This window comes from Rattus rattus, chromosome 7 (genome assembly GCF_011064425.1).
Source record: "Rattus rattus isolate New Zealand chromosome 7, Rrattus_CSIRO_v1, whole genome shotgun sequence".
NCBI lineage: Eukaryota > Metazoa > Chordata > Mammalia > Rodentia > Muridae > Rattus > Rattus rattus.
In genome coordinates this window covers 93159875-93186504 of record NC_046160.1, presented here as the reverse complement: position 1 = coordinate 93186504, position 26630 = coordinate 93159875, and the positions used below count along the sequence as shown (strand labels likewise).

At 49.3% G+C, this 26630-nt stretch overlaps 1 protein-coding gene across 4 annotated transcripts in view; it reads right to left on the bottom strand.

Annotated features, from left to right (window-relative positions):
* Plekhh1 (pleckstrin homology, MyTH4 and FERM domain containing H1) overlaps positions 1 to 26630 on the bottom strand; it is a 49141-nt gene that overhangs the window by 8925 nt on the left and 13586 nt on the right. For all 4 annotated transcript variants that reach the window (XM_032908012.1, XM_032908013.1, XM_032908011.1 and 1 more), the window contains exons 3-20: positions 20990 to 21052; positions 19893 to 20042; positions 16566 to 16649; positions 14625 to 14706; positions 13781 to 14529; positions 10470 to 10548; positions 9858 to 9949; positions 8056 to 8206; positions 7744 to 7871; positions 6501 to 6611; positions 5496 to 5582; positions 5037 to 5198; positions 4261 to 4341; positions 3788 to 3970; positions 3313 to 3421; positions 2416 to 2528; positions 1578 to 1754; positions 1156 to 1253 (exon numbers count right to left, since the gene is read on the bottom strand). In XM_032908012.1, coding sequence (XP_032763903.1) covers positions 1156 to 1253; positions 1578 to 1754; positions 2416 to 2528; positions 3313 to 3421; positions 3788 to 3970; positions 4261 to 4341; positions 5037 to 5198; positions 5496 to 5582; positions 6501 to 6611; positions 7744 to 7871; positions 8056 to 8206; positions 9858 to 9949; positions 10470 to 10548; positions 13781 to 14529; positions 14625 to 14706; positions 16566 to 16649; positions 19893 to 20042; positions 20990 to 21052 — 2699 coding nt within the window. The remainder of the gene's footprint in view (positions 1 to 1155; positions 1254 to 1577; positions 1755 to 2415; positions 2529 to 3312; positions 3422 to 3787; positions 3971 to 4260; positions 4342 to 5036; positions 5199 to 5495; positions 5583 to 6500; positions 6612 to 7743; positions 7872 to 8055; positions 8207 to 9857; positions 9950 to 10469; positions 10549 to 13780; positions 14530 to 14624; positions 14707 to 16565; positions 16650 to 19892; positions 20043 to 20989; positions 21053 to 26630) is intronic.

The window sequence follows — 26630 nt, the reverse complement described above, 5'->3', positions numbered from 1 at the left end:
CACTGTGGACCTATTCGCAGCATGTGGCTGCCATGACTGGCTGGCTGGCTTCCTTCCTTCCTTTCCTTCTTGCAGGATATCTGATCACATTGTGAACCCCAAGATTGTGCTATTTACTGTAAAGCCTTGTTTCTAGTGGTGGCTTAGCCCATAGCACCAGCCTTTAATCCTTGATGGAATATAGGCACACCCTTAGCAAACACCTTTAACCGCAAACAATGAAGGTAAAGTTAATTTGTATAAGGAAGCACCCAGGCTTGAAAGTGATGTCTAACTGAGTGGCAGACATGACAAATCAGAATAGGATATGCCCAGCTCTCAGGAGAAGAGAGAGGAAAGAGAAGCCACTTGAGAGAGCAGTGCAGAGAGGAAGAGGAGGAGGCGATTTTACAGGGAGTTTCACAGAGACAGGTTGCAGTGAGAGAACAGGCTAGACACGGGTGAAGACAGAACGAGCCAGAGAATGAGAAGGATCCAATAGATTAGAAGAGATTGCCAAGTAGAGCAATTCAGGAGAAGCTGAGAGAGAAGCCAGACTGAATCAGTCGGCTTGGAGAGGAGTTAGAGCCAGAATGGCCAATGTGAACCAACCAGCCAGAGCTCAGAAGGAGCTAGGAAGGGGTGAGTGTATTCTGCAGCAACTTTCAGAGGCTGAAAACATTCCAGGCCTAGAAAATATGGCAAGGAGGCTAGAAGCTTCCAGGACTAGGCCTAGGTTAGCTGACAGAGGCAGCAAGCCTGGGAGATGACAGTTACTTCAGGCAAATAAAAGCTACTATTACCTTTCCTCCCTCCCTCCCTGCCTTCTTAAAAGCTGTACTAGGGATCTCAGCCAGGGCCTGCCCTGCCCTAGCTGAGCTCTTCCCTATCCCTATACTCGGGTATTTTCTTACAGCCAGAAGAAGAGGAAATAAACATTTGGGGATAATGTGGGATAGCATGGCCATTCCATGAGCATGTCCCCCAAATACCCAAGCACACAGAGATTGGTGTTCAAAGCTAAAGTCTCCACCTGCTCAGGTGTACACAGGGAGTCTCTCAACCCCGAGCAGATCTGAGGGGAGATGCAGTTAATTCAACCTCTTCCTCCCCCTCATCCCTTTGAATCGTGCCTGTCAATGGTGTGGGAGTGACAGAGAGAATGCTCTCACTCACCTGGGATCTGCATGGCGTTGAAGCTGCTGTTTGACATACCAGAGGAAGTGGTGCTGAGGCAGGAAGAGTGGGGCACACAGAGCCAGGAGCTGCCAGCACTGCCATGGAACAGGCAGTGTGGTCAGTGGTGGGATCCTGCCATTGCAGTTTTGAGCTACAGAACCTACACTGTTTTCCCCCAACCAGAACCTCAACCCCCCTGACAAGCACCGGGATAGCTGCCTTGGCCAGGCATTGCCCAGAATGGTAGTCACACTGTGAGCACGCACACATCAGGCAACCATGCTCAAGCAACTTGCTGCACGGAAGCTGCCCACTGTTTAGGACGGGAGAACCCTGCCCAGGCACCTGCTCCCTCCTTCTCTACCCCTAACCAGCTCTTACAAATGGCTCCAGCCAGTTAAATCCCAGCGCATGCTCACCTGCATGAGAGAGTACTTCTGAGGCGGGCGGCGACTGATCTGCTTCATGAGCTGGCAGTAGATCTCGCTCTGTAGCTCGGGGTGAACGAGGCAGACCTGCAGCGCTGTCTGAGCCAGCGACACGTGGTAGTCCACCGAGGCGGCTTCCACTGGCACATTGATGAAGAGCTGGCAGGACTGGAAGGAGATGGCGGTGGGTTACTCTTGTGACACGCAATGGTACTGCAGACTCAAGACTCGAGTTCACTAATGACCAGCCTTCTCCAGAGGGAGCGGCTGTTTCTGCATGTGAGGCTGAAAGGGGCTACTGTAGGGTCAGAATTACATACACCTTCTTTAAATGCTTCTATTACATAAGTTTGCCATTACCAGACGGGGTAGCACAATGTAGCTCAGACTGGCATTTAACTCCAAGTCCTGCCTCTGCCTCCTGGGCTGGATTGTGAGCATTTAGCACCACACTAGCCCCTTAGCAAATTCTTTTTTTTTTAGGCCAGAAAATGCGAATGGACACAGAGACTGTAAACTAGGTCAGGTCTCTGGTGTCCAGAGTAGTGCAAACTGGCCCTTCTATTGTTACTTGAGGTCGGTGGCAGCTCCTCAAGGGAGAGCTTTTGCTGGCAATTCCTAGAGCCCCAGAGCTTCTTCCTGGGTTGCAGAAGGGCTATGTTCCTGCCGTAAAGGAAGCCATAAAGGGAACCATGTGGGACTTTCTCTTCCTCTCCACAACCTTTGGTTGGGCCATCCTGTAAGCAGAGTTCTCCTGTGCTGTGATGGGGTCAAGTTGTGCCAGGCTGAGCTTGGGCACCCAAATCACCAGGCTCCACTCCCACATTACCTTGAAGAGCTTGAGGGCCTCCGTCTGTAGAGCCTCAGAGGGCAGCGTGGTAAGGGAAGCACACAGTCCTTCTTGGCTGTAGCACAGCATGGGGTGCCTCCAGAGCGGGGAGTCTGCACAAAGCACAGACCAGAGAGCAGTGCAATCACTACAGGGAAAACTCACCTCCTACCTACCAGTCCCAGCTCGGACTTGCAAGGAAGACTGTGGCTTAACGCTATGGGAAATGTGGGTTTTGCTGGGTTGATCATCTACAGGCTGGAGGCCATGTCAGTGTTCTGCAAGTTGCACACTCCCATACAGCTGTGGAGGAAGGCGGCCAAAGCACTGCCGAGGAGCCGCAAAGGTTAAGTGAACACAGCTGTGAGTGCACACACGCAGGGACAGCCTTCCCTCCAGTTTCAGGCTGGAGCAACAAATGCGTCAGCCTGAAACACACCTACCCTCAGAGCAGTAGAAAAGACACCTCAGGTTAGTCCACGAGGACCCTGAGGATTAGTAGCAAAATAAGGACTCCCAACATCCCAGGCTTGGGTTGGTCTGATCCAAACTGAAGCTTCACTTATTAACAAACTCAACTGTAGATTAACCAGCTGCCTCCCACGCGACCCCCTACCCCCATGTCTTCTGCATAGCTAGCAAAGCTACCGATTAAACAGAGTAAACATTCACCTAGGCTTCTGGGAAGTCTGTTTCCCAGACAGACTCCCTCACACACAGTGGTTTCCTCAGTGTTGTGACCAGAGACGGAGAGAGCAACACTGGAGCGTGCGATGGGACTTCCCTCAGGCACGCTCAGCGCAGCTTATGCGTAACAGTGCTCTCTGCGCCTCTTCCGATTAGAACCCTGCCAGTTCCCTGCTGCCCAGGCACCGATGGCCACTCCTCTTTCCTCACCTGGGTTGCCCTCACCGTCCATCAGTTTCCCAATGAGCTGCTCATAGACAGTGCCCACCTTGGCACTGCTGCCACCTGCAGCCACTGTGAGGTGGTAAAGCCATGTGTCCTGGGAGATGACAGAAAACACTCAGATGTAATGTGGTAGGAGGAGGGCTTTGGGGCAGCGGATGCAGCTCAGAGACAGAACACTTGTCTAACGTGTAAGGCTCTGGGTTTGATTCTCAGGCTATGTGAGACCCTGTCTTGGGGCGTGGGTGTGTTGGGGGAGGCGGGCTTTCATTAGTTTGGCTGGCATTAAGTCAAGATCACCGCCCCAAAGAGAAAGACAGGATCAGGTAAACATAAATTTCAAAGTAGAAGCTCTGTCATGGTGCATGATGAAGAGACGGATGCTGGGAGGAAATAGAACTTGAATTTGGAAAGCTCAGGGGAGAGAAGGGGAGTCAGAACACAGGTCGAGCTCCTCCCTTACCTTTTCATGCTTGGTGCCTATGAGGAGGTAGGTGGGGCTGTGCTCTGGTGGGTGGATCACCAGCGTGCAGTGAGAGGACAGCAAGCGTCCAGTTCCTCCAGCTTCGTAGTCTTCGTCTGAGTCGCAGGATCGATCTACTTCCTCTATGTGAGCGTCCCGTACAGGTAGGCAGCCCAGGGGTCTCTGTGAATAGGAAAACAGATGGAGAAGGAAGTCTCCTTTTCGAGTGCTTAGGCTGTGTGGGGCTGGAGATCATACATGTGGACAGAAGGCAGTTAGGGAAGGAGACAGAAGAGGCAGCAGGGCAGAAGACTGCTTTAGAAAGTCCAGCGGACTACATGGCCATGATGCTGGCCGTGTGCCCAGGAGGGAGCTGGACAGCTGGTCTTTGCATTTGCTGAAGGTAAGCTGGGGACTGTGTCAGTGGCATGTGGCTATGCAGCTTGGAGGTGGCACTGTTAGGAAGCTCATACCTTGTCCTCGTGGCTCCGGTAGTAGTAGAAGGTTTTCCCAACAAGGGCACACCAGACCAGCTTGGAGTGGCCATGCTTTACCTGTAAGTAAAGTGACTTCTCTAGACCAGGACTCCAAAATAAATCCAGGGCTGGCCAAGACAGGCCAAGGGAAGGTTGCCAAAATCGGGTCTCCTCTCACAGTGAAACTGCTACATTACGTAACCCAGCCACTGTCGGGCCACCCAGGACCTATGACCTGCCAGTGAACGATTATCCTGGAAATCAGAATATTCTAGCTGGCAGAGGCACAGTTGTAAGAATGCCACTGCAAGGCAAATAAAGGGCCCCTGGTGGTCTGAATTACCAGGGAACAGCAACTGCGCTCTCACATGGAAGAACGGAAGAACGGCAGAGTGACTGATGGGAAGCAGAGGCTCAGGAAAGTCTGAGCGAGCGCCAGCTGGCTGAGCTCAGCCACTGTCCCTAAGTGTTCAGCCTGTTAATGCACTCCCTAGTTAACTCCCCTTACATCCCGAGGCAGCTAGTTATGGGGGGCCACGACTAATGTCCTAAACATTTAGTAAAAACGTTTCTTTTCCTTCCGTCTTGAGAGTAAGTGTTCTGATAGCCCCCATCTCTGTTTCCAGAATCATCACCATTATTTTGTATGTTCAAATCATATTTGAGGGCCAACCCACTAAGCACTGGGATGTAGTTCTTGGAGAATGGAGCCTACCATCTCTGGGCACTCCCATGCCGGGCTCCTATTACCTCCCTCCCAGTTCCACTTGTACCTTCGTCAGCCAGCCCTTCACAGCAGGCTTGGTGCCCCCTTGATGCAGGGCTGGAGGGCCAGTGACCTGCACCTTCAGCAGGCTCTGTAGGACCCGGATCCATTCTTCCAGGAGGCTGGGGGACTCTGCTGTTAGGTAGTAGATTTTGTTTCCAGAGATGAGCTGTGGGTGTGGGTTGGGGGTAGGGGTTAAAGCTAGCGACAGTCTGACGGCACAGATCCTTCGACGTGCTGGCCTCCCCACTGACCACCGTTCTCTCCCCTTCCTATCCTCCCTGACTTTCTTCCCTTCCTTTCATCTCTCATTCTGCCTCTTCTTTCTCATGCTCACGACCTAAGACATATCCTTCTCGTGGTGTGACATCATCCACTCATGTTTTGTTTTGCCTCATCCTTGCCTCAGTCATAGCCATACCTGAGCCCAACACCATGCAGTCTATGCTGCTCCAAGCAGGCTCACCTGAAATGTCTGTGCTTCTTCCCCTCGGACAATCTGGCAATGAGAGTTCAGATCCACTTGACCTTGAGGTTTCCGAATGACGTCATTCTGTGAAAGGAAGGAGTAAAGAGGAGAGCATTGGAGCTGGAGGCTTCTCAGATCACCATTTCTTACTCCAGGTCACAGGCTCGAAGGAAAAAGATTCCCACGCTATGGTACAATGAGTGACTTGTTCTAGATTTTTATTCTAGCAAAATAAAACCGTAATTAGGAACATGAAACTCTCTAACGTAGGCCTTAAAGGACCTCAAAAAGCAGACTTTAAAATGGGATCAGAAACCCATCTATAAAGCCCTCCTAGTCCTTTGACCAAGCTATGTGCAGTGACACATCCCTAGTCGCAGCTCCTTAGTGGGCCGTGGCAAGAGGCTTAGTCAAAGGACACATACATCACTATTATCCAGGATTATTAGACATTACTGATTGATAGTGGCATGTTTCTCACCGAGGTATATAGGCTCAGAATCCTTAACATGGGCATGCTAGAAACAATGTCTACTAAGCAATCAGTTTCACGAGAGACAGATCCTTCTTTTCTTCTTTATAAAAACATTATGATTGGTTCTGCCAACCTGTTCTCAATATCCAAGGCTCCTCAATTCCAGACCATGGAGGAAGAAGGGGAAACAAGGAACTTTTCTGTTAGAACAATCCAGAAGAGGTAAGGGCAGCCTGGGAACAACCTTTTACAAGGCCAGGCATACGAGGAAATCAGTTCTGAAGGAAGAGGAAATCCCTAACCAGCTGGCCTAGGACTGCTTTGATAGTCCCTCAGCTCATTTTGAGAACAGGTGACTACCTCAGAGTCCCCTCTGTGGCTCAGCACCTGCAAAGGCCAGTCAGGCCGTCAAGTCTTCTACCTGCCAGACCTCAAGCCACACTGCCTTCCCTTTAGTCCCTTATACGGTTCTGGGTCTGGGCTGTGCTTGTGTGGTTCCGTGGTCATGGTCCTGAGGGGGGTCTCACCGGAGACTTGTAGTATAGAATTTGTCCCTGTCTCAGGACAAACCAGCGCCTCTTCCAGGTCTTCACCCGGCTCCCCATTTTCAGCAGGTAGCCTGACTTTTCCAGTGTCTCCTGAAGTAGAAAGCAAAGAGAGAAGAGGGGACAAAGGGGAGTCACATGAGGCTCCTGAGCAGTTAAAGGCAAGGAGGAGAGGGGGCAAACGGGAAGAAGTCGGATGAGGACCCTGAGGAGCAAAAGACAAGGGGGGAAAGGGGAAAGTCACAGAAGGCTGCCGACACCACTCAAGACAAAATGGTCTAGGCCACCTCTGTCATTGTGTGTCTAATGAGTATTTCCAGGCGCTGTGCTCCTGTGAGATCCAGAGAGAACTGAATAAATAAGGTAAGGCAGTGCTACCGTGAGGTCTCAGCGAGGACTGGGGAAGGACACCTAGTCGCCGTGAGACGGTGGCGCACCAGGGGCTGTCAGCAGCAGAGAAGCTGGCTTCAGGGAAGAGTTGCATCCCACCTCACCTACGTCAATGAGGTTCTAACCCTCCTAGTGCTGGGACCTTTAATACAGCTCATGCTGTGCCTGCCCCAAACCATACAATTATTTTTGTTGCTACTTTATAACCATAGTTTTGCTACTGTTGTGAATTGTAAAATCCCTGATATTCAGGATGTCTGATATGTGATCCCTGTGAAAGGGTTGCTTGACTCCCAAGGGGTTGAGACCCACAAGTTGAGGAGAATCACTGCTCTAACTGAAAGGCTAGTCCTCACAGACCCGCAGAGAGGAGGAAGGCCATTTGAGGCATCAGAGATGGGAGAAAGCAGGCAGGTCTCTAGCCACAGGCACATCCATAAAACACAGCAGGAACCATGACGACCATGAGGCAAAGAAGACAGGAGGGCCTGAGGCAGCCACCTGACTGCTGAACCTTAACTGTTAGCTCATGCCAGCACCTGAGGGTCGGGATGGAGATTAAAGAGGGTAACAGGTGCAAGCCATCATGGGGTCTGAGAAGTTCCTGGGCTTGAACTCTGTCTTTCTTCATCTTGGAGTCTGTGCACAGCTGTCTCTGAAACCCACTCGAGCCTCCTTCTCCCTACTTTGTGTTCTTCCCCTCTCTCTCTGCTGCCTTCATGGGCACTGAGGCCCAGGCAACCTCTGCTCAGGCTCGCCCCTCCTAGCGCCCTTCCCCATCCCACACATGTACTGTGCTCACCCCCTCCCCATCCCACACATGTACTGTGCTCACCCCGTCAGTGGAGTACGCTGAAGTACGCTGGAGTTTGTGCTCAGGCTCTGAGTAGTCACTGTCCAGGGAGCAGGCATCAGGAGGGATGGCATAGTCACCCTCGGAGCTCAGTGAGGACATGGAGACCCCTGGCCAGAGGAGAAGGAGTCAGGAATCAAAGCTGGGATCCCACACCCCTTCCAACACCCAGGGCCAGAGATGCAAGGCCTTCATTACCCACTGGGATCCCAAGTCTGGAATTGAGGGTAAAACTGTTAGAGACCCCAGGCAGAGAACAGGCAAGAAAAACGGAGTCCCTCCCCTTCTCTGTACCTCTCTTGATGGCCCGGGGGCTGCCTAGTCCACTGGTCTTCCTATACTCAGAGCAAGGGACTGACATCCGGAAACTCGCTTGAGAGCCGCAGTCATCATCGGACCCAGAGGACTCATCCACAAAAGGCACATTGCTGATCTGTGTGGCTTTCTGCAAGAGAGGAGCCTTCCCAACTACAGCTTCGAAACAAGCCGTCTTCCACACAACAGCTGTATCTAGTTTGGTATGCCTACACAGTCTGTCTGGGGAAACATGAGGCCATCACCCAGCTGAGGCACTGCTGACCAGATGGTAGTCCCAAGCAATGCAAAGTCCTTTTCTGACCTCACTCCTGTGGTCTTACCTCCATGCTGCTCTCTGGATCCCCACTCCCTACCCCAGAGAGCTGCGATCTCTTCACTAGGAGGCTAGAGAGCCATACTGCAAGTCAAGTGTAGTACAGAACACTGAGACAGGGGGGAGACCTTTCAGTGTGCTAAGAGTGCAGCAGGAGCACAGCCAAGCAATACTCTAGTGCTCACCGTGGCGGTACACTCATGGTGGCACACTCATGGTGGCACACGGCTTTAATTCCAGCACCCAGGAGGCAGAGGTAGGCAGATTTCCAAAGAGGTGAGCCTGCTTTACAGGGTGAGGCCAGCTGGGGATACACAGTGAGACCCAGTTTCAAACCAACTAACAAAGCCCAACAAACAAAAAACACCCTATTGTGACGTGGCATTTGGGAAGTGTCTGTCCACTTCCCTAGCTTCATCTTTCCCCCTTTATCCTTTTTTTTTTTTTTTTTGGAAGGTGGGGTGTGGGGCTGGATAGTCCTGAAGGTAGAACACAGAACCCCACTCTTTCTAGGCAAGTGTGCTATCGCACAGTACATCTCCGGCCCACGGAGCACTTTTAGAAAGCAATTTGGCAGAACCTATCAGAATCTAAAGCTTTCATAGAACGTGCGCAACAATTCCATCTCTCGTTAGAATTGTCTTCTGATGGAAACACATGTGGTGCAGTGACACCCATTGCAATATTTATTTATATATATTTTTTTAAAATACATGGCTACAATCTACTGTAAGTCAGTGGAGGGAGACCTAAGGTAAAGTGTCTACTCTGCAGATAATACACAGAAAACATGGAAGGCCAGGCGGACTCGGTCAGGTGAGTAAGTGACGTAAGTGTACAGGATCCCGTGTGTCTGTCTGCATGTATGGCAGGAGGAGAGTGGAGTGGGAGAGAAATGGAAGTAAGGAGAGATATGCACAGGTCACATGTGCTACCTGCAGGTCAGCTGCAATTGCATCAGAAGGCCTTGCAGAGTAAACATCACGCATTGAGTGTTAGCTCTGAGGTCAGGAATTGGGGAAAGCAATGTGAGAGAAACCTCTGTGGTTTTATTCGTCTAAGGAAAGGCTTTGAAAGCATTACTAATATTACTAATATGATTTAAAAATGAGTAAGCGCTGGGAGTGTAGCTCTGTGGTACGGTGTCCGCCTAGCAAGAGGAGATGTGTTCTAGCTCAGGCACTGCAAAAACAAACAAAAGCCACTGGCAAAAATGAAAATGTCATGTTGCAGTTACATGGTGAATCTTTATCATAAATTATCAAATATGACAAAAGGATGTGTAGGCAGTGCTCTCGTTCCTGCCTGGCTTGGAACTGCAGTGAACTGAATAAACTCAAGAAAACAACCACACAAGGGAGGCTGGGCTCCCTGACTGAGATCATGTGTGAAGGTGCCTGACCCTCCAGCCAAGGCGAGCACTGCCCTGGGATTAGGGGCCCCTTTTTTCAAGGCAGTTGCTTACCCCCTTCAGTGCTGTGTAGACAGGCACAGTGACATTCTTATAAATAAGGCCAGAGAAAGCTCCAGGGAATGCAAGGGCAGGCGGTCCTGATGCTGAGGGAAAAGAGGGAGGTGATGAACCCAGGAGGCACAACTCAGCCAGAAGCTCAGGGAGGCAACTGGGCAAATGCCTGAATATCTCCTCTTCCTACTTTTGTTCCTGTGACTTCCCTTGGCTTAGGATCCCCAAGGACAAAGAACCCAGGCATCACCACAGAACCCAGGCATCACCCTTAACCATTTCCTCTCCGTGTCCCACTCTTGCTGAAGTGAGTTGCAAACACACCCCTGTCACTGCAGATGCTATGGTGCTCAGTGACTCCTGAGCCAGTGGGCAGTGCCCATCTGAACCATGGGGTTCAGGGCTCTCCCACCCACCCAACCACCCCCAGGCCAGCCCTGCAGAGGTAAACACTAAGAGTCAGGAGGTGAAACTTGAGGATCTTCTTTGCTAATGAGAAACTGAACAACCCGCTTTCTGTTTCCAGGCAGTCCTCCATGCCTGCTGCACCCAGGGAACGGGGGCCAGGCCCATAAGGAGATCTGCAGGCCTCCACACACCACTTGTACTCACCGAAACAGGAAGCAGTATTTCGGGATGACACATCTGACAGCTGCATGCCTGATGTGGCCATCGCATAGATCCTGCGCTCCTGAAAGAAAAAGTCCCAGATGGTCAGGGACTATGCTCACCTCAGCCCTTCCAAGAAAGTGGAGGGAAGACATGACTTGGGTGGTAGGCAGAACTGGGTTCACCACTCCCGAAGAGCTGGTTACTGACTAAGGTATTTTAAACAAATGTCTTCATTTCTAAGCCTTAATTTCTCAGCTCTAAAATACTACTGAGTTTTTAAGAGTCTGCTAATGGAATCCAATTAATGTATAACATAATGCATAAATACAAATAAATGTGTAATATAAACATCTCATGCCCAGGACATAATCCATACCCAACAGATATCCACGCCCCTGGCCTCCACCCCTTCCCTTGAGGCAAGGGAGGCTCAAAGAGAGCTGATCTCTCCTTGGATTCTGGCCTGTTTTAGAGACCCCTGGGTCCCCGGGTGTCAACCCCAGAGGTCAAGCGTGTTGACAGTGAGAAGGGAGAGCCACGGGGAGATAGATACAATTTTGTAATTCAGATGTTCAGGACTAGGGTGCATTAGCTTCCTACAGTGGCTGTGTACACACACACACACACACACACACACACACACACACACACACACACACACACACACACACACGGCTTCCAAGGCTAACTGCAAAGCTGCTGCAGTCCCACAGGGCTCCGGATCCCTATACGAAAGCATTTCTGCAGAAAATTCTATACACTATACTAACTATACAGGCCCCTGAGTCCGAAGCTGACTCAGAGTTTTGCTCCAACAGCCTAGAAGGCCCTTCCCAGGCTGCTCCAAGCTGTTTGCTCCACTACCCCTACAGGGAATGCAAACCCCTCTCAGGTGACTGCTGAGTCACAGGGGCTGACCGGAAAGTCTGACATGCTGGACCAGAGAAGTAACTAAGAAAGAGGCAGGGATGAATACTGAGGTGTGGCCTAAGAGGGGGCAGCTGGGGGTAATGTAGAGTGGAGGTAACCAGAGCTGTGGCAAGACCGGTGGAGGACAGCAGACAGCATCAGGCAGGACAGCTACATCAAGGGTGAGCACTAGCTGGGTGTAGATCTCTGCTCATAGATCATGCAGGGACTTGCACCAAGGACAGGCTCTTACTCCATAAAGGAAATGAAACTCTAAGTTGGGGGAAGGTCAAGCAAAAGACAGCCCTGTTGGACAAAGGTCACTGAGTGTTTCCCTCACAGTTGTTAAAGGATCACTGCAAAAGAAGGTGTACTGTACCCTCAATCACTTGGACGAGGATGTTCTTCTCTGAATTCCAGACTTTGCTGGTGGCCACTGCAGCTGGCCCTGCCCGAGGGGATGTCTAAGCTTAGCTAGGAACCGTGGTGAGCTGGGAGCTCTTTCCCTCAGAAGCAAGTTACAAAGGCAACTGAAAATAGGAGACAGCCTCTCCTTACACCGCACTGCTGGAAACTGGGGTTCCTGGGTGCCAGATGAAGCGGGGGTCATTGGAAAGACCAACACTGAGCCTTAATACCGTCACCCCCGAGTGCAGCTGAAAAGGGCTGCACTTGGGGCTTCTGTGCTCTGGGCTATCTGAGGAGGTGTCATTGCCAGGCTGGCCTAGACTCCTGGGCTCCTCTCGCCCTCAGCGCTCACCTGGCTAAAGCTTCTCATTTATTTGTCCTTTATTTTCTTCTTTCTTGCTCTTTCACTCTCTCATACACATGTGTATACTCACTTAACATGTCTGGGCAAAATGTAAGACCCATTGTTAACCACCACAGTGAGTAGCTACTTTCTGGTAAAATGGCAGACATGAACAACAGTTCTTTCAGGTAACACCTACTAAACAGACTCCTCTTTCAGCACCCTTGTCTAATTGTTCCCTTGTCCCCATCTAGCTTCAGGGCTGCAGAACAAGATGGCAATGAACAGCAGGGGCCGGCAGCCAGCACTTAAAGTCTGGTCTAGCTACCTGGGACGCCACACTTTGTCACCTACTGTCCCGACTTCCAACCTTGCTCAACACTCATGACTTGAATCTCGAGGTGCTCTTGTAGCACCCAGAGAGCTGGCCTGTAGTCACTGCTGAGGGCTGGGGTTGTGCACAAGGCAGACACACGGCTACTGAAAGCCTCCTCCTTCACTAACAGCCTGATCTGGGGTAGTTTCCTTTCAATCAAAGGAGACACAACACCTATCCCTTATGAAGATGAGGGTACGTTTAGGGTAAGGCCAGGCTCTGTGCTAGGCCTTTGTGTCAACCTCTCAGCAACCCGCGAACTAGTAATACCCCACTCTCCCTGGTTTTATTCTAACCTTCTATCACGGACGTCAGACAGAGAAGCAGAACAGTGAAAAGAGCCCTGTCCCCATCTTCACCCTGTATCAGTGTATGTTCAGCCTCATTTTATCTGGATCCCACCTCCACCCTAGACACCATGTCACTGTGTAAAATGTCACCTATAAGGAAGCTAAGGCTCAGGGACAAAAATAGCAATGGAAGTCACTAACCACTTACAGGCACTTGTTTAACACACACTTTAATTAACTGACTTTAATATGTAGGGAGGTTTGTCTGCATGTCTGCATGTGCTCTTGGTGCCTGAGGAGACCAGAAGAGGTCATCTGATCTCCTGAAACTGTAGTTGCAGACAGTTGTGAGCTTGGACCATAGGGGTGCAGAGACTCAAACCTGGGTCTTTTGGAAGAGCTGAACCATCTCTCTAGCCCCTCAATATACATTCAATCCCCCTAGGAACTCTATTAGTAGGAGCAGCCAGATAGCTCAGTGGGTAAAGGCACTTGCCACCAAGCCCGACAACTTGAATTTGACTCCCAGAATCTGCACAGTGAAAAGGAGAAAACTGACTCTTGTAAGTTTTGTCCTGACCTTTACCTGGGAACGGTGGCACATGACACCCCTCCCCCAAATTCAGTGTAAATAAATAAATAAACCCTATTAGCAATCACACCCCCCACTTTGGAGATAGGAGACTTGCCTAGGCTCACAGGTAGAAATTCAGCACAGTGGCTTGACCTTGGGCACAGCTCTTCACTCTTGAATGTGTCGCCTCAGAATCAGGTGAATGAGAAGATGCACGGACCATCCGGTTTGGCATGGGCACATGTCATGCCAGACTCTGGCTCTGCCCTGCCTAGGTGAGTGGGTCAGGCAGGCCTGCCTGCCAGCCTCACCACCACTGCTGTGAGAATGAGCCTTATCTCATGCTGGGCGCTGGATACTCTCAGAGAAAACCATGCCTATTGTTGGCTCCACCCTGATGAAGTCACTTACCCAGGATGGAAACCTGTGCAGTGGGGGCGTCGGCGGCTTGTTCTCCGGTTCCACTCCCTCCAGTTCACCTCTGCAGGGCTTCAGGCTCTCTCTTTCTCCCTTCTTCCCCGTTGGGGGCAGTTCCTCCATCTCCATCTTCTCGGCTTCTTCCCGGACTTTAGCTCTGGCTTCAGACTTGGGGAGGCCAGATGAGTGGAGGGCTGACAGGGCCCCAATCTCAATGCTTACCACATGGTCAACATGCCCAGGGCCCACCTGGGGCTGACTGTGGTGCCTTTTGGCCACTTGAAAGCTGTCCCGGGGGATGCTGGGAGCCCGCACCTTTGGCAGGGTCAGGCTACTACCCGGGCCACATTCCCTGGCAGAGATCTTGGTCCCAGGGAATGTCCCTCCCTGAGCAGTGATCAGACCCTCCCTGTAAGAGGCTGACCCACGTCTGGGGCTGCCAGGCTTCATGAACGGCTGACTGGGAGAGCCCTCTCTCTGAAGATGAGATTGAAGGGTCTTGGCCTCTGCTATGTCTCCAGGATGGGCCATGCTGAAACTCAAATCCTCGAGACGTCTGGCTTCTGACAGAGAGTCCTTGCTCTGCCGGGTGCCCAGAGGTGTAGGCACAGCCACCTTCGAAATTTGGGTATGGGGATTACTGTCCTGCTCCACAGGCTGGGCTGTCCCTGAAGGGACAGGATCCCCCTCTGGGGTCCCCTCAGGAACGCCTAGCAGCTCCTCTGAAGGTGTCATACGGAGATCTGTGGACGAGGCAAGACCAGGCATATGCGCTGAGAACATCTTTCCTCTGTCCCACCTCGTGGGGTGCATACAAACGCCCGGCTGGTCCACTTACCCTCAAGAGCATCCTGAAGGGCTGCCACCTGCTCCACTAGCTGCTGATTACAGGTCTTCAGGTGTTGATTCTCCATTTCAAGCTGGGCAAAAAGAAAATGAGGGCCGTGTCACTCAGCAGAGCACATGCCCCGAGTTGGAGGCCAGAGTTTAATACCTAGCAATAAGGAAGCAATGCCCAATCTCTGTTCATGCACATAATCCAAAAGCCTAAAAGTCCAAATCTTTGAAAAACAGTACGTGATATCATTTCATAGCTCCTGCACACTCATTCTCATTCTCTCTCATTCCCATTCATTCTCTCTCTCTCTCTCTCTCTCTCTCTCTCTCTCTCTCTCTCTCTCTCTCTCTCTCTGTGTGTGTGTGTGTGTGTGTGTGTGTGTACACACCGTGACTTGATTTTTGTTTTTGTGTGTTTGTAGCCTAGCTGTCCTGGAACTGGCAATTTTCGTCCTTTTAAATTTGTGAAAATATAACACACGCACAGAAAACAATCTACTTCAGCGAGCTGCTGAAACGATGCTGAAGCTGCTACTCCTGACGGCAGCTGTCAGCCCCTGACACTTCTGGCCTTGCCCTTTCACAAGCACGCTGTTCCCTCCCCACAGGAGGAGCGGGAGATTCTTACCAGATTCTCCTGCTTACTGGATTTATATATTCCCATGTACCAATTTAGCTGGACCCATGTTCACTTTCTAGCTAGGTAGTTACATAGGATGTGCACTTCTCAAATCCACTTTGATTCTCTCCCTATGGTATTTGTGAGTTCTATCCCTGTGGTGACTATTTTTTTTTAAAGATTTCTTTATTTATTGTAAGTACACTATCACTGTCCTCAGACACACCAGCAGAGGGCGTCAGATCTCACTACAGATGGTTGGGAGTCATCATGTGGTTGTGGGATTTGAACTCATCAGAACCTCTGGAAGAGCTCTTAACCACTGAATTTTCTATTAAACTAAACCCAGCACACTTTTCTTGAACTCTTTGCAGCAAGGGCCAGATAGTGGGTTTGGGAGGTATTTATTTTGTCCCCAAGAACTCACAGTTTAAAAAGAGCCCTGTCTGCTTGCTAGAAATGCTCTAAGTGTCTAGTCCTGGCTTCCTAACCCAGTTGTAATGAATGATGAAGTCTACAGAGAGAGAGGTAAGAGTCTGTGAGAGGAGAGAACTGGAGGTGTGTGAGGAGTTTTGCAAATGGATGGTGATGACACACACACACAATATAGTGTGCTATATTGTGTGTGTGTGTGCTCAGCACCTCTGCATTGGATACTTAATGAACAGTTAAAATGGCAACGTTTGTGTATACTTTACCACACATTTTTTGAGTCAGGGTTTCACTGTGTAGCCCAGGCTGGTCTTAAACTCACAGATTTCTGCCTCCCACGTGCTGGGATTAAAAGTGTACACCACCACATCAAGGCTGACCACAATTTCTTTTAAAATAAGATTTATTTTTGGTTTGTGTGTGTACATGTGTGTAAGCCCCTGGAGTTGGAGGTATAAGCAGTTGTGCTCAACTTAGGTCCTGGGAACTGAACTCAGGCCCTCGATAAGAGCAGTGCCCGCTCTTAACCACTGAGCCATCTCTGCAGCCCATGCTTTACAATATTTTTAAAAAGAAGAAAGACAAAGAATAAATGGCACTGTGAGTGTGCTCACGGAGGCAGCTGAGAGGATTCTGGAGCTTCCAGCTACTGATCCCTTTTCCCAGCCTCAACTCAGGGGTTGGCTGGAAGGCTCCAGGAAGGGTGACCCAGACAAAAGGAAAAGGGAAGTGATTAGAAAGACAAAGTGGAGAAGGGGAAAGTGGAGCTGGGTAGGTCTGAACCAAAGCCTGGCAGGACCCTGATAAACAGAATCAGGGCAGGCAGAGGGCAGGCCGGTCAGCTGGGCAGAAGCAGGCCCAGCAGGTCCTCAGGCCGAGGCTTTAACTCACCTCTGCTAACTTTACTGTCACCCATTCCTTGATCTTTGCAGCTTTTTCTTGAACAATTTTGGCTTCTTCAGCTCTTGTCTGCTTCTGCAAAGAGACAGCCTTTGGTTAGTGACAGCAAGGGAGGAGGGAAGCCAAGAGCAGCACAGTGATGGGACATGGCGCTGCAGCAGAGAAAACTAATTACATTACACTTTTTAAAACACACTCTTCTTGTATTGGGAATTTAGCTCAGTGGTAGAGCACTTGCCTAGCAAGCGCAAGGCCCTGGGTTCGGTCCTCAGCTCCAAAAAAACAAAACAAAACAAAACAAAAAAAACAAACAAACAAAAAACCACATTCTTCTTGGGCATGATACCCACACACTTACAATCTCAGTACTTAGGAGCTGAGGCAGGTGGATCCCAAAATCAGACTGAACTATACAACAAAATCCTGATTAAAACAAAAGTTAACTTAGGAAGGGCTTTTTCCTAAGCATAATATAAATTCTAAAAACCCACGGAAGAAAAAACTAATAAGTCACTGTCATCCTGTATCATCACTGTAAATTACTGTGTGACAAAAGAAAAGCAGTTGAAGAAACTGAAACACCAGTGGAAGGCGGCCATGGTGGTGGGCAGTGTGCACTCAGCTGCACACAAGGCCGAGGTGGGAAGAGCAGTTAAACACAGGTTCAAGACCAGCCTGGGCAAATACAGAGACCCGTTTTCCAAACAAAACAAAAGACCCAGCTAAGAAGGATCTGTCACAAAAACAACACACAAAGGGGTATTTCCACGAACAGTCAAATAAACACGCACAGGGTCTGAACAGAGTCGACAAAGAAAGAACCCATGAAGGGGTGAAGCTCGGCTGTGACTTTAGGCATACAGATGCAGGGGACGTCACTTCCCTCTATCAGACTAATTTGATATTACCCCCAATGTCAACAATACTGGGAGCAACTCTCACACAAACTGGCAAGACCCTTGTGGAGACAGCTAGACAACATCTGCCGACATTTCGTGCATACACATCCCTGGCCTAAGGAGCCACTACACGGAAGCACTCACTGAAATACTATTTGAGAAAACAACACAACACAGGAAATCCTGTGCCTGAGCGAGCCCGAGTGCCCACCAACGGGAGTTACTTCAGCAAGCACGGCACAACCACAAAACGACAGTGTGATACACAAAGACCAGAGAGGGTGGGAATGAACATTGGGGAGAGGGGGCAAAGGTCACTTAGCATTTTAGTTCCTTCTGGATGGGGTTGGGGGTGTAGTTTTGTAGGTTTTGTTGTTTTTATTTATTTTTTTTTACTATACCATACATTAAGAGATAAATGCGCATAGAAGTAGTATTTCTCAAAATAATCAATGATCGAAAAGGTGTTCATGTAGCCAGGCCTTTTGTTCAGCCTGTCTGATTTCTGGGTTTGAGGCCAGCCTGAGTCTAACTCCACCACATTACAGTGAAAACTGAGCTCCGTGGGAGAGCGCACGCCCATGACCACCATGCACGAGAGTGTGAGTCTGAGGGTCAGAGCTGGGCAGAGCTTACGAAGAAGCCCAGAATGAAATAAGAGGTCTGGTTCTACACGAAGCTTTCCTGCTGTAAGGCACTGAACCTATCTCCCTGGGCTCAAATATACACTAAAACGAAAGGTAAGATGGCCCCTCTGTTGGGCCATTCCAAGTTGAAGTAAGAGTGCAGAGTGCAGTGCTGCACCACAGGTGTCAGCCAGCTCTCGATGAGGACTACTTCCAGACTGGAACAGCGTGAAGCAAGAGAGCTGTTCAGAACTGAGCAGAAATGACTCTCCTTAAACTCTTAGTGGAAAGTGCCTGACACTCAGATGACAGACAGACGCCAAACCAGAAGGCTGTGTAGAGGAGCTGGGAATGTCAGATCAGTGATTCAGACCTGGAAGGACCTTAAAGGACACCTAGTTCAAGGCTGGTAAACAGTATCCCTGAGGCCAAAGGAAAGTCTGCCACCTGTTTGTGTCCTACACATTTTTATAGACAAAGATTTATTGGAACACAGCCACACCCACTCATATACAGATCATCACGTTTTATTTCATACTCTAACAGCAGAACTGGGCAGTTGCCACACTGACTATATGACTTGCAAAGCCAGAAAACAAGTAAGGCCTTTGGCTCTGTACAAAGAGCAGGCAGACCAGTTCTCTAACATCAGATGTTTCCCTACTGATTATAATTGTAGACATTTTCAGCCTCACCTGGGAGCAAGCCATTCTGCCCCACCAACCATCAGAATGCTGCCTGCCACTTCTTCCAACTCTGAGTCACTCAGAGGAAAAAACATCTCTAAAATCAGTGCATAAAAGGCACATCCAGTCAGGGACTGTTCAGTGAGTACTGACAATTTCCACTCACCCACGATGACTGAAGGAACTGCTTAAATCTGCTGGAACCTTTACAGCAAATACACATGCAGATAAGTCAAAGCCTCGATTCTATCCTTGGGCTTGTTATGGGGAATGGATGGCAAGATGGCACCAGGGCAAAGCTGGGTAGACAAGACCAGTGACAAAGGAGACAGAACTGGAATGGAGAAGACATGGGGCACATGTCCATAACCCCAGAACTCGGAAGGTAGAGGCAGGAAGATAAGGAGTTCAGAGCCAGACTGGGCTCCATGATGGTGCTTAAAAGACCACGAAGGGGAGAAGTTTGTGCACAGGAAGTTGCAGAAGGAAGGGCCAGAGGGGCTCTGGAAGCCCTAGGAACAAGAAGGCCAATTTGCTTCGATACTGGACAGTGGTCTGTTAGGCTCCCATGTACTCATGAGAAGTCTCCATTTTCAGTGACAACTCTGTTCTCTGCCTGTCCAGGTTCATTGAGAAACTTTGGCCAACCATCTGTGGACAATCCAGTTCTACACCATTTCAGTCTCACTACAGCCAAGTATCAAGTAGCACATGATGGCCTGGCACAAGGCCACCACAGAGAAGAAAAAGATCTCCTTAGCAAGTCCTAACCACAAGTCTGATACCACAGATACCTAGGGGTAATTACTCCCCAAACCTCAGAGGCTTCATAACCTCCAAGGTGTGAGTCAGTTAATTTCCCTAGAGAGCAGCAAGCAGCAGAGGTGACATTCCCCTCAGGTCTACTTCCTCTATATTCCCCTAGCTTCTAATGAACAGATGAAGAAGATGCTAATGACTGCCATGTAAAAGAAGAGTCTCATGAAAGGAAGGTTTCCCCACCACCCCAGGGCTCAAGCACAGGGCCTAGGGACACCGAGGCCAACGGATGCAGATGCCGAGAGGGGAACCAGGCTCTGCCTCACATTGGCCCACATTAACCCCTACCTGCTTCTCCAGCTGTGCCTGCAGCTGGCCGATGAGCTCATCTTTGCCTTGCATGGCTTTCAGCAATTCTTGGTACTTTTGGTGCAAGCTGCCTGCGGAGTCCACACTCTTCAGGTTGGACAGCTTTATCTTTTCTTCCATCACACCCACCTGAAAAGCACCAACGAGTGCCCATAAGGTCTCAGACCGCTCGTGAACCATGTGCAGTGGCTAATACGATAGGGAATGGGCTAACCCCTTGATAGTTCAGGGGAATCTGGGCCAATTAATGAAATGACCAGTGATGCCTTAATCTGTGCCGAAGAAGGGACTGAGGACTGAGAACTCATTCCGGCTGCTCTGAAGACCAGTTACATCGGGGACTGAGCAGCTCCCACCCCACTGGGGCAGAGATATTTGCTCCTCACAGAACATCCATGTGCTCAGATTTCCTAACCCTCTCAGAGTTGGACAGGGCCCTGCCATTCATCTAACCAGCCGGCTGCAAGTAGAAACAGCACATACTCCTGGGCTAACGTATTTACAGTGTTGCTGTTTTGAGACAGGGCCCTGCTCTGTGACCCTGAATGACCTTCAACTCTCTGTATTGCTCTGAAGTCTTTAAAAATCTGGTACATGGGTACCCAGTGAATTCTCTCCAATGGCAACCGAGAAGGCTGTGCGTTCCAGGCAGGAGTGTCCATACACTGACACTGTAACATGACAGTGTCACCTACACATGTGTTGTGCTGTTCTGGGATACATGCAGACCCCATAGGTTGCACACGCCTGTGTAAGATCCCGCTAAAAGACAATGGAATGACTTTTGGTGTGGATTATTCCTGAATGACAGGCTCCACGTTAATCGTGTACCAGTCACAAGGACATGACAAATGGACTGCAGTTTCAGTTTGTCCCTCAGCACAGCGAGGCCAGTTTGGACTAACACACCCATTCACTACCCTTGTCTCCTTCCTTGTCAGCGCAGAAGGTCCTAGTGCCTCGACCGGTTTGAGCCCCGCTACGACTGGAGGTTCTTCTTAAGCATGTGCCCATGTGACCATGGGAAAGGAAGATCATTTTCCCCAGCACTCTCCCACCAACCCCCACACAGTTACCTGAGTTTCTGCATTTTCAGCTCTCTGCTCAGCCTCCAGCAGCCTCTGCTCCAGCTCCTGCATCTGTTCAAGGCAGAGGGAGGAGAGAGATTGGTACCAGGTCCTGATGATGACAGTGGTATAAGGGCACTCAGGTGCACAGACATCATGCTTGGGTCAGACTTCAACTGCCTGTGGAAATGGCTCCAGGTTGTCAGGCTAGAGACTTTCCACGGCAATTCTCAGCAGGTGAAGTAGTATGGCTGCTGTCATCATTGCAGGACAAAAAGTCACCATGTAGGATAGCAGGTCACTGTAATTTTTCCTGAACACTGCCACTCCAACCCTGCCTTGGTCTCCTCTCTCTATTGCCTTTTTCTCTGCACTGGGTGATGGACAGGCCACACTGCTGTCTGCCCATGTGCCAGCACAGACCATGTCCACTTCCTGCCAGTGTAAGGGAATGCCCCCTCCACTCCAAGTGTCTGCCCAGCTGGGGCAGTGGCATTCATTAGTATCCTCTTACTTGATTTCACTAATTTTAAAGGACTAGAAAAAGGCCAGACATGATAGTGCACACCTTTAGTCCCAGCATTTGGAGGCAGAGGCAGGTGCATTTCTGTGAGTCCATGGCCAGTCTGGTCTACATAGCAAGTTCCAGGGCAGTTAGAGCTACAGTGAAAGATCATGGGGGAATGGGAGCAGGAAACAAACAAACGAACAAAAAGACACTCAAGCATTTGTAAGTTTGTGTGTGTGCTGGGGATCAAAGGAAACTTAGGGGTATGATGATCCATCAACTCCTAAATTAAAAAGATTTCTGGCTAAGTAGGTAAAAGCATCTGCTAGGTAAGCATTTGATTCTATCTCTGGAAACAGATGAGATGGCTCAAATCTGTGATCCCAGCACTTCAACCATGAGACGGGGTCCAATGGGAGGCAGAGACAGAACTGGCCAGGAGCAAGCCAGCAAGTGCAGAGGTGGAAAGGAAAAGGATAAGAGACAAACCCTGAAAACTGTATTCTCACCACATACACGCATGATGGACACACAGACACAGACATACAGACAGATGCACACACACAAAATAATAGCATGTATTTTTACAATTCTATCTTGCACAGGGCATAGCAGTGTACACTTGGAATAACAGCCCTGAGAGGCGGGGACAGAAAGATAAAAAAATCCAGGACTAGCACAGACAAAATTCTTGACAGTGTGGGCCACAGAAGATCATGTCTTAATAAGTAAGTAAATAAATAAATAAGCAAACCAAAACAAACAAATAAAATATATACTGGGCCAGCCAGACGGCTCAGCAGATGGAGGACGTTTGCTGTGCAAGCCTGGGGTCTGAGCTCATCTCTGATCCCACATAAAGGTAGGAGAGAGTTGGCTCCACAAAGTTGTCCTCTGACCTCCACACACGGGCTATGACATGTGCACCTATACAGATACATTGTGTAATTTAAAAAACAAAGCCATCCACCTACCTAGTCACCTACCTGCTTTGCTGGCTGGGGGTAGTCAGTGGTAAAGCACTTGCCTTGCAAGGGATTTACACAGAGACCTGGCCGCCTCTGCCTCCTGAGGGCTGGGGTTAAAGGCTAATTCTGAAATCTTATGCAGGGGCTCTTCAGGGACAAGCTCTAAGCTGCAGTCTAAGGTACAGCCCATGGCCTACAGGACGTCCCTTTGCAGTGCCCACACGCCCACAGCCTAGTGTGCAGCATAGGTTCCCCCTCAGCTGCACCTCTGTGTGCTGACGAACCACTTACCATTAATTCATATGGCTTTCATGTCAAAGGTCCTGTGCCTTCCCTGAGATGGCGCTAGCTGCTTTCTCTCTCCCTTCTGCCCCAGGGCAACACACCTACATTGTTCATGCGTGAGAGACACACCTCACCCTTCTCTTTGCGGGAGGGTAGACTCAGCCCTTTGTTTTCCAAACGCCAGCACGGATCCAGCTGCTGTTCACTGAGGACTGGACTTCTCTAGAAATGTAACCTTGTCTCCCTCGGCCTAGACCTTGGCTTGACCTTAGAAACAGTAAGCAATCCCCTGTGTCTTTTCACAAGCACGCCTCAGCTACAGTTCTGCTTTCCTTGAGCAAAGGTGGGAAGGGAAGAAGAGAAACTGTGCTGGTGTGGGTCAGGGAAGGTCACAGCAGAGCTGCAGGTCCTGTTTGAGGCCCCGAGAGTCTCTTTTCTGAGGCTGCCTTCCTGTGGGTCTAGAAGACACAGCTACTTGGTAGACACTGCATCTGAGGAGCAGTTGGGGGATGCTCCTGCAAAGGTCCAGGTAAAATTCAAAGTTATACACACAGGTCTCCCAACCGGTGAGAAGGGCCAAGGACAAGTGCACTTCCTCCCTTCTACTGAATTGGGTCACCATGAACAAATTACTCACTCAGCTCATCTAGGAGAGAGGGATGTTGTACCAGACTAAGTATCACTTAGGTCAAACCACACGGTCCTAGGCCGGTCCGGGGCTCCCTGACCTTCAGCCAGTTTCTCACCGCACAGAACTATACTACAGGGACAGAAGTGGCTGCCCCACCCATAAAATCTTTAGGTGACTGGAGGGAGGGCTAAATGATAGATAGTGGTACCAACTCAGTATTAAATAATTCTCCCTTCAGCTCTGGGCAGGTTAAATCTCTTAAAATTCTGAAACCTGGAAGCAAGCTGCACAGAAGTATAAGTCTCACCATGTCACGCTGTTGGGCAGAAATGAAGAGCTTCCTGCCGCCCTGGTCCTATTAGAGTTCCTGCTTGCTGTGGCTAACCAGTGTTGTGGGCTTTGTCCTGAAGAGTCTAACTAATGTAAAACTGTGAGTATGCTAAGAATACAATGTAAATGCTAAGAATACAATGTAAAACTGTGAGTACGCTAAGAATACAATGTAAATGCTAAGAATACAATGTAAGACTGTGAGTACGCTAAGAATACAATGTAAATGCTAAGAATACAATGTAAGACTGTGAGTACACTAAGAATACAATGTAAATGCTAAGAATACAATGTAAGACTGTGAGTATGCTAAGAATACAATGTAAATGCTAAGAATACAATGTAAGACTGTGAGTATGCTAAGAATACAATGTAAATGCTAAGAATACAATGTAAGACTGTGAGTACACTAAGAATACAATGTAAATGCTAAGAATACAATGTAAGACTGTGAGTATGCTTAGAATACAATGTAAATGCTAAGAATACAATGTAAGACTGTGAGTACACTAAGAATACAATGTAAATGCTAAGAATACAATGTAAAACTGTGAGTACGCTAAGAATACAATGAAATGTTGAACAGGAAGGTCTTGGCCCCTCCACAACTTTCCCAGACGGTTAGACAGTAGCTCTAACATCTGTTCTGTGGCTCAAAAGCCATAGGCTTGCCTTGGGAAATAATTCACATTTATGACCATCCACAATTACTGTCTCACATTTTCTAATTTTGTCACATGGAAAAATTTGTCTTAGCCAGTCTGTGGTGGTGGTGCATGCCTTTAATCCCAGCACTAAGGAGGCAGAGGCAGAGGCAGGCAGATTTCTGAGTTCGAGGCCAGCCTCGAACCAGAGCCATCCAGAGCCAGTCGCCCCCTGTTAGCCACTAGCAAGCAGCTCTGTCCCATAGCTGCTGATGGTCCTTTGTTGCAAACCCTCCCTGTGATCAGCTTTTCAGGACACTTGGAGCTCCAGAGAACTCTGCACTCACTTCTATGTCTATTTTTTGGGGGAGGAAGAGGTCCTAAAACTAGCTTCTGAACACTGAATGATTTTAAACATATAGAACTGGTTTCCCCCTTTATTGAAGGCTTTATCATGTATGTGAATGTATGAGTTGATAAGTATATGTGTGCACACAACATGTGTGCTTGGTGCTTGTGGAACCCAAAGAGGGTGTCAGATCTGGATCTGGAGTTACAGGCTGCCAGACATGCCTACTGGGAACTGAATTCAGGTCCTCTGCAAGAGTAGCAAGTGCTCTTAACCCTGGAGCCATCTCTCCAGCCCTCCCTTTTTGAAAAGGAATTTTGAGGGACCAGAGACATGGCTCAGAAGTTAAAAGCATTTGCTGCTCTTGCAGAGGACCTGGGTTTGATTCTCAGCACCCACATGGTGGCTCACAACTCTCTATAACTCCAGTTCTAGGGGATCCAAGATCCTCTTCTAACCTCTGCGGGCACATACATACATGTAGGCAAAACACACACACACATAAATGTAAAGTAAAATAAATTTTAAAAGCATTTTTATTTTGGTTTGTGACACAGAGACTCTACTTACGTAGTCCATGCTATCCTCAAACTCACGATCCTCCTGCCTCAGCCTCCTGAGTGCTAGATTAAAGGCGGCATGCACAGGCATGCACCATGGCCATCTGTGTGTTTTCTGTTGCACTCAATTAGCAATACTGGCCTTGAATGAGGAGGAATTTTACATGTTTGTTTTTATGAAGACAGATTTTCTGCACTTTCGCAGGTGTAATCAGGCTGACGCATCACTTCTTAAGTCTGAGCTCTCCTTTCACTGATGCCGCTGCCGCCTCTCCACACCTCCTTTCCTCTCCTGGGAACTCAGGCTCTATGGGCAAGCCACTCTGCATCTGGTTCCTCCCCGCAGAGGGATTCCTAAGAGCTCGTCCTCAGCTCTCCTCTTAGTGTGTGGGTTTCTCAGGACCTGCCAGCCAGGGTGTCGGGTTTACCCAGCTGTCAAGGATCCACTTTCACCAGCTGCAGTTAAGACTCACAAGCTCCCTAGGACTTGGCTCTAGCAATCTGACGAAAAGCACTTGGCACCAGATTGGTATTCAACGCCTCATGTCCACAAGAACTTGTGACACATGGCAGCACTGTGAAATACCAACCCCACAGTAGTGGAGTAGCAGGCACTCTCCTGCACCCAGTGCGGCCATGCCCAGAGCTACCTGAGAAGACCTGAGCTGAGACCTGGGTCTCAACTGTCCTGAAAAGGGGGCTCAAGCCAGGTGTGGGAGTGCATGCCTATAACCCCAGCACTTAGGAAGTGGGGCCAGAAGCACACATTCAAGGTTATTCTTGGCTACTTAGAAATTGAAGGCCAGCCTGGGCCCTGTGAGACTGTCTCAAAATTCCCCAAAAGCTGGGGGTGTAACTCAGAGAAATAAAATATTGCTTACCTCATACAAAGCCCTGGGCCTGATTCCCAACACCCTAAAGTTCGTGCCCTACTACCTTTTTTTACACACTGGACAAAACAGTACAAGTAAAGGCAAAGGTTTGGGGGTCTAGTTGATGTCCTTGGTGGCTTTAGAACACTCCATCAATCTCCCCAGTGCTGTGATCACAGCCAGATGCTAGCACCTAACTAGACCGTTTCCTACTTTCATATATCATATAGTTCTTATATGTCACCTGTGACTGATATATTTAGATTTATTTCTACCACTGTATTTGTCCCTCCTGTAGGTCCTCTCTCCTTTTGTTTTTTGAGCCAAAATCTCATGTAGCCTAACTTGACCTTGCCATGACCCTTCTGCAAGAAAATCAGGAGGTGAATTCCTCCTGAGTGTTGCTGGGATTACAGGCACTGTCTACCATACCTGGCTTATAATCCCCCTTCCTTTCCTATTTACCATCTGTATCCAGGACACGTCTTTTATTCCATTTCCTC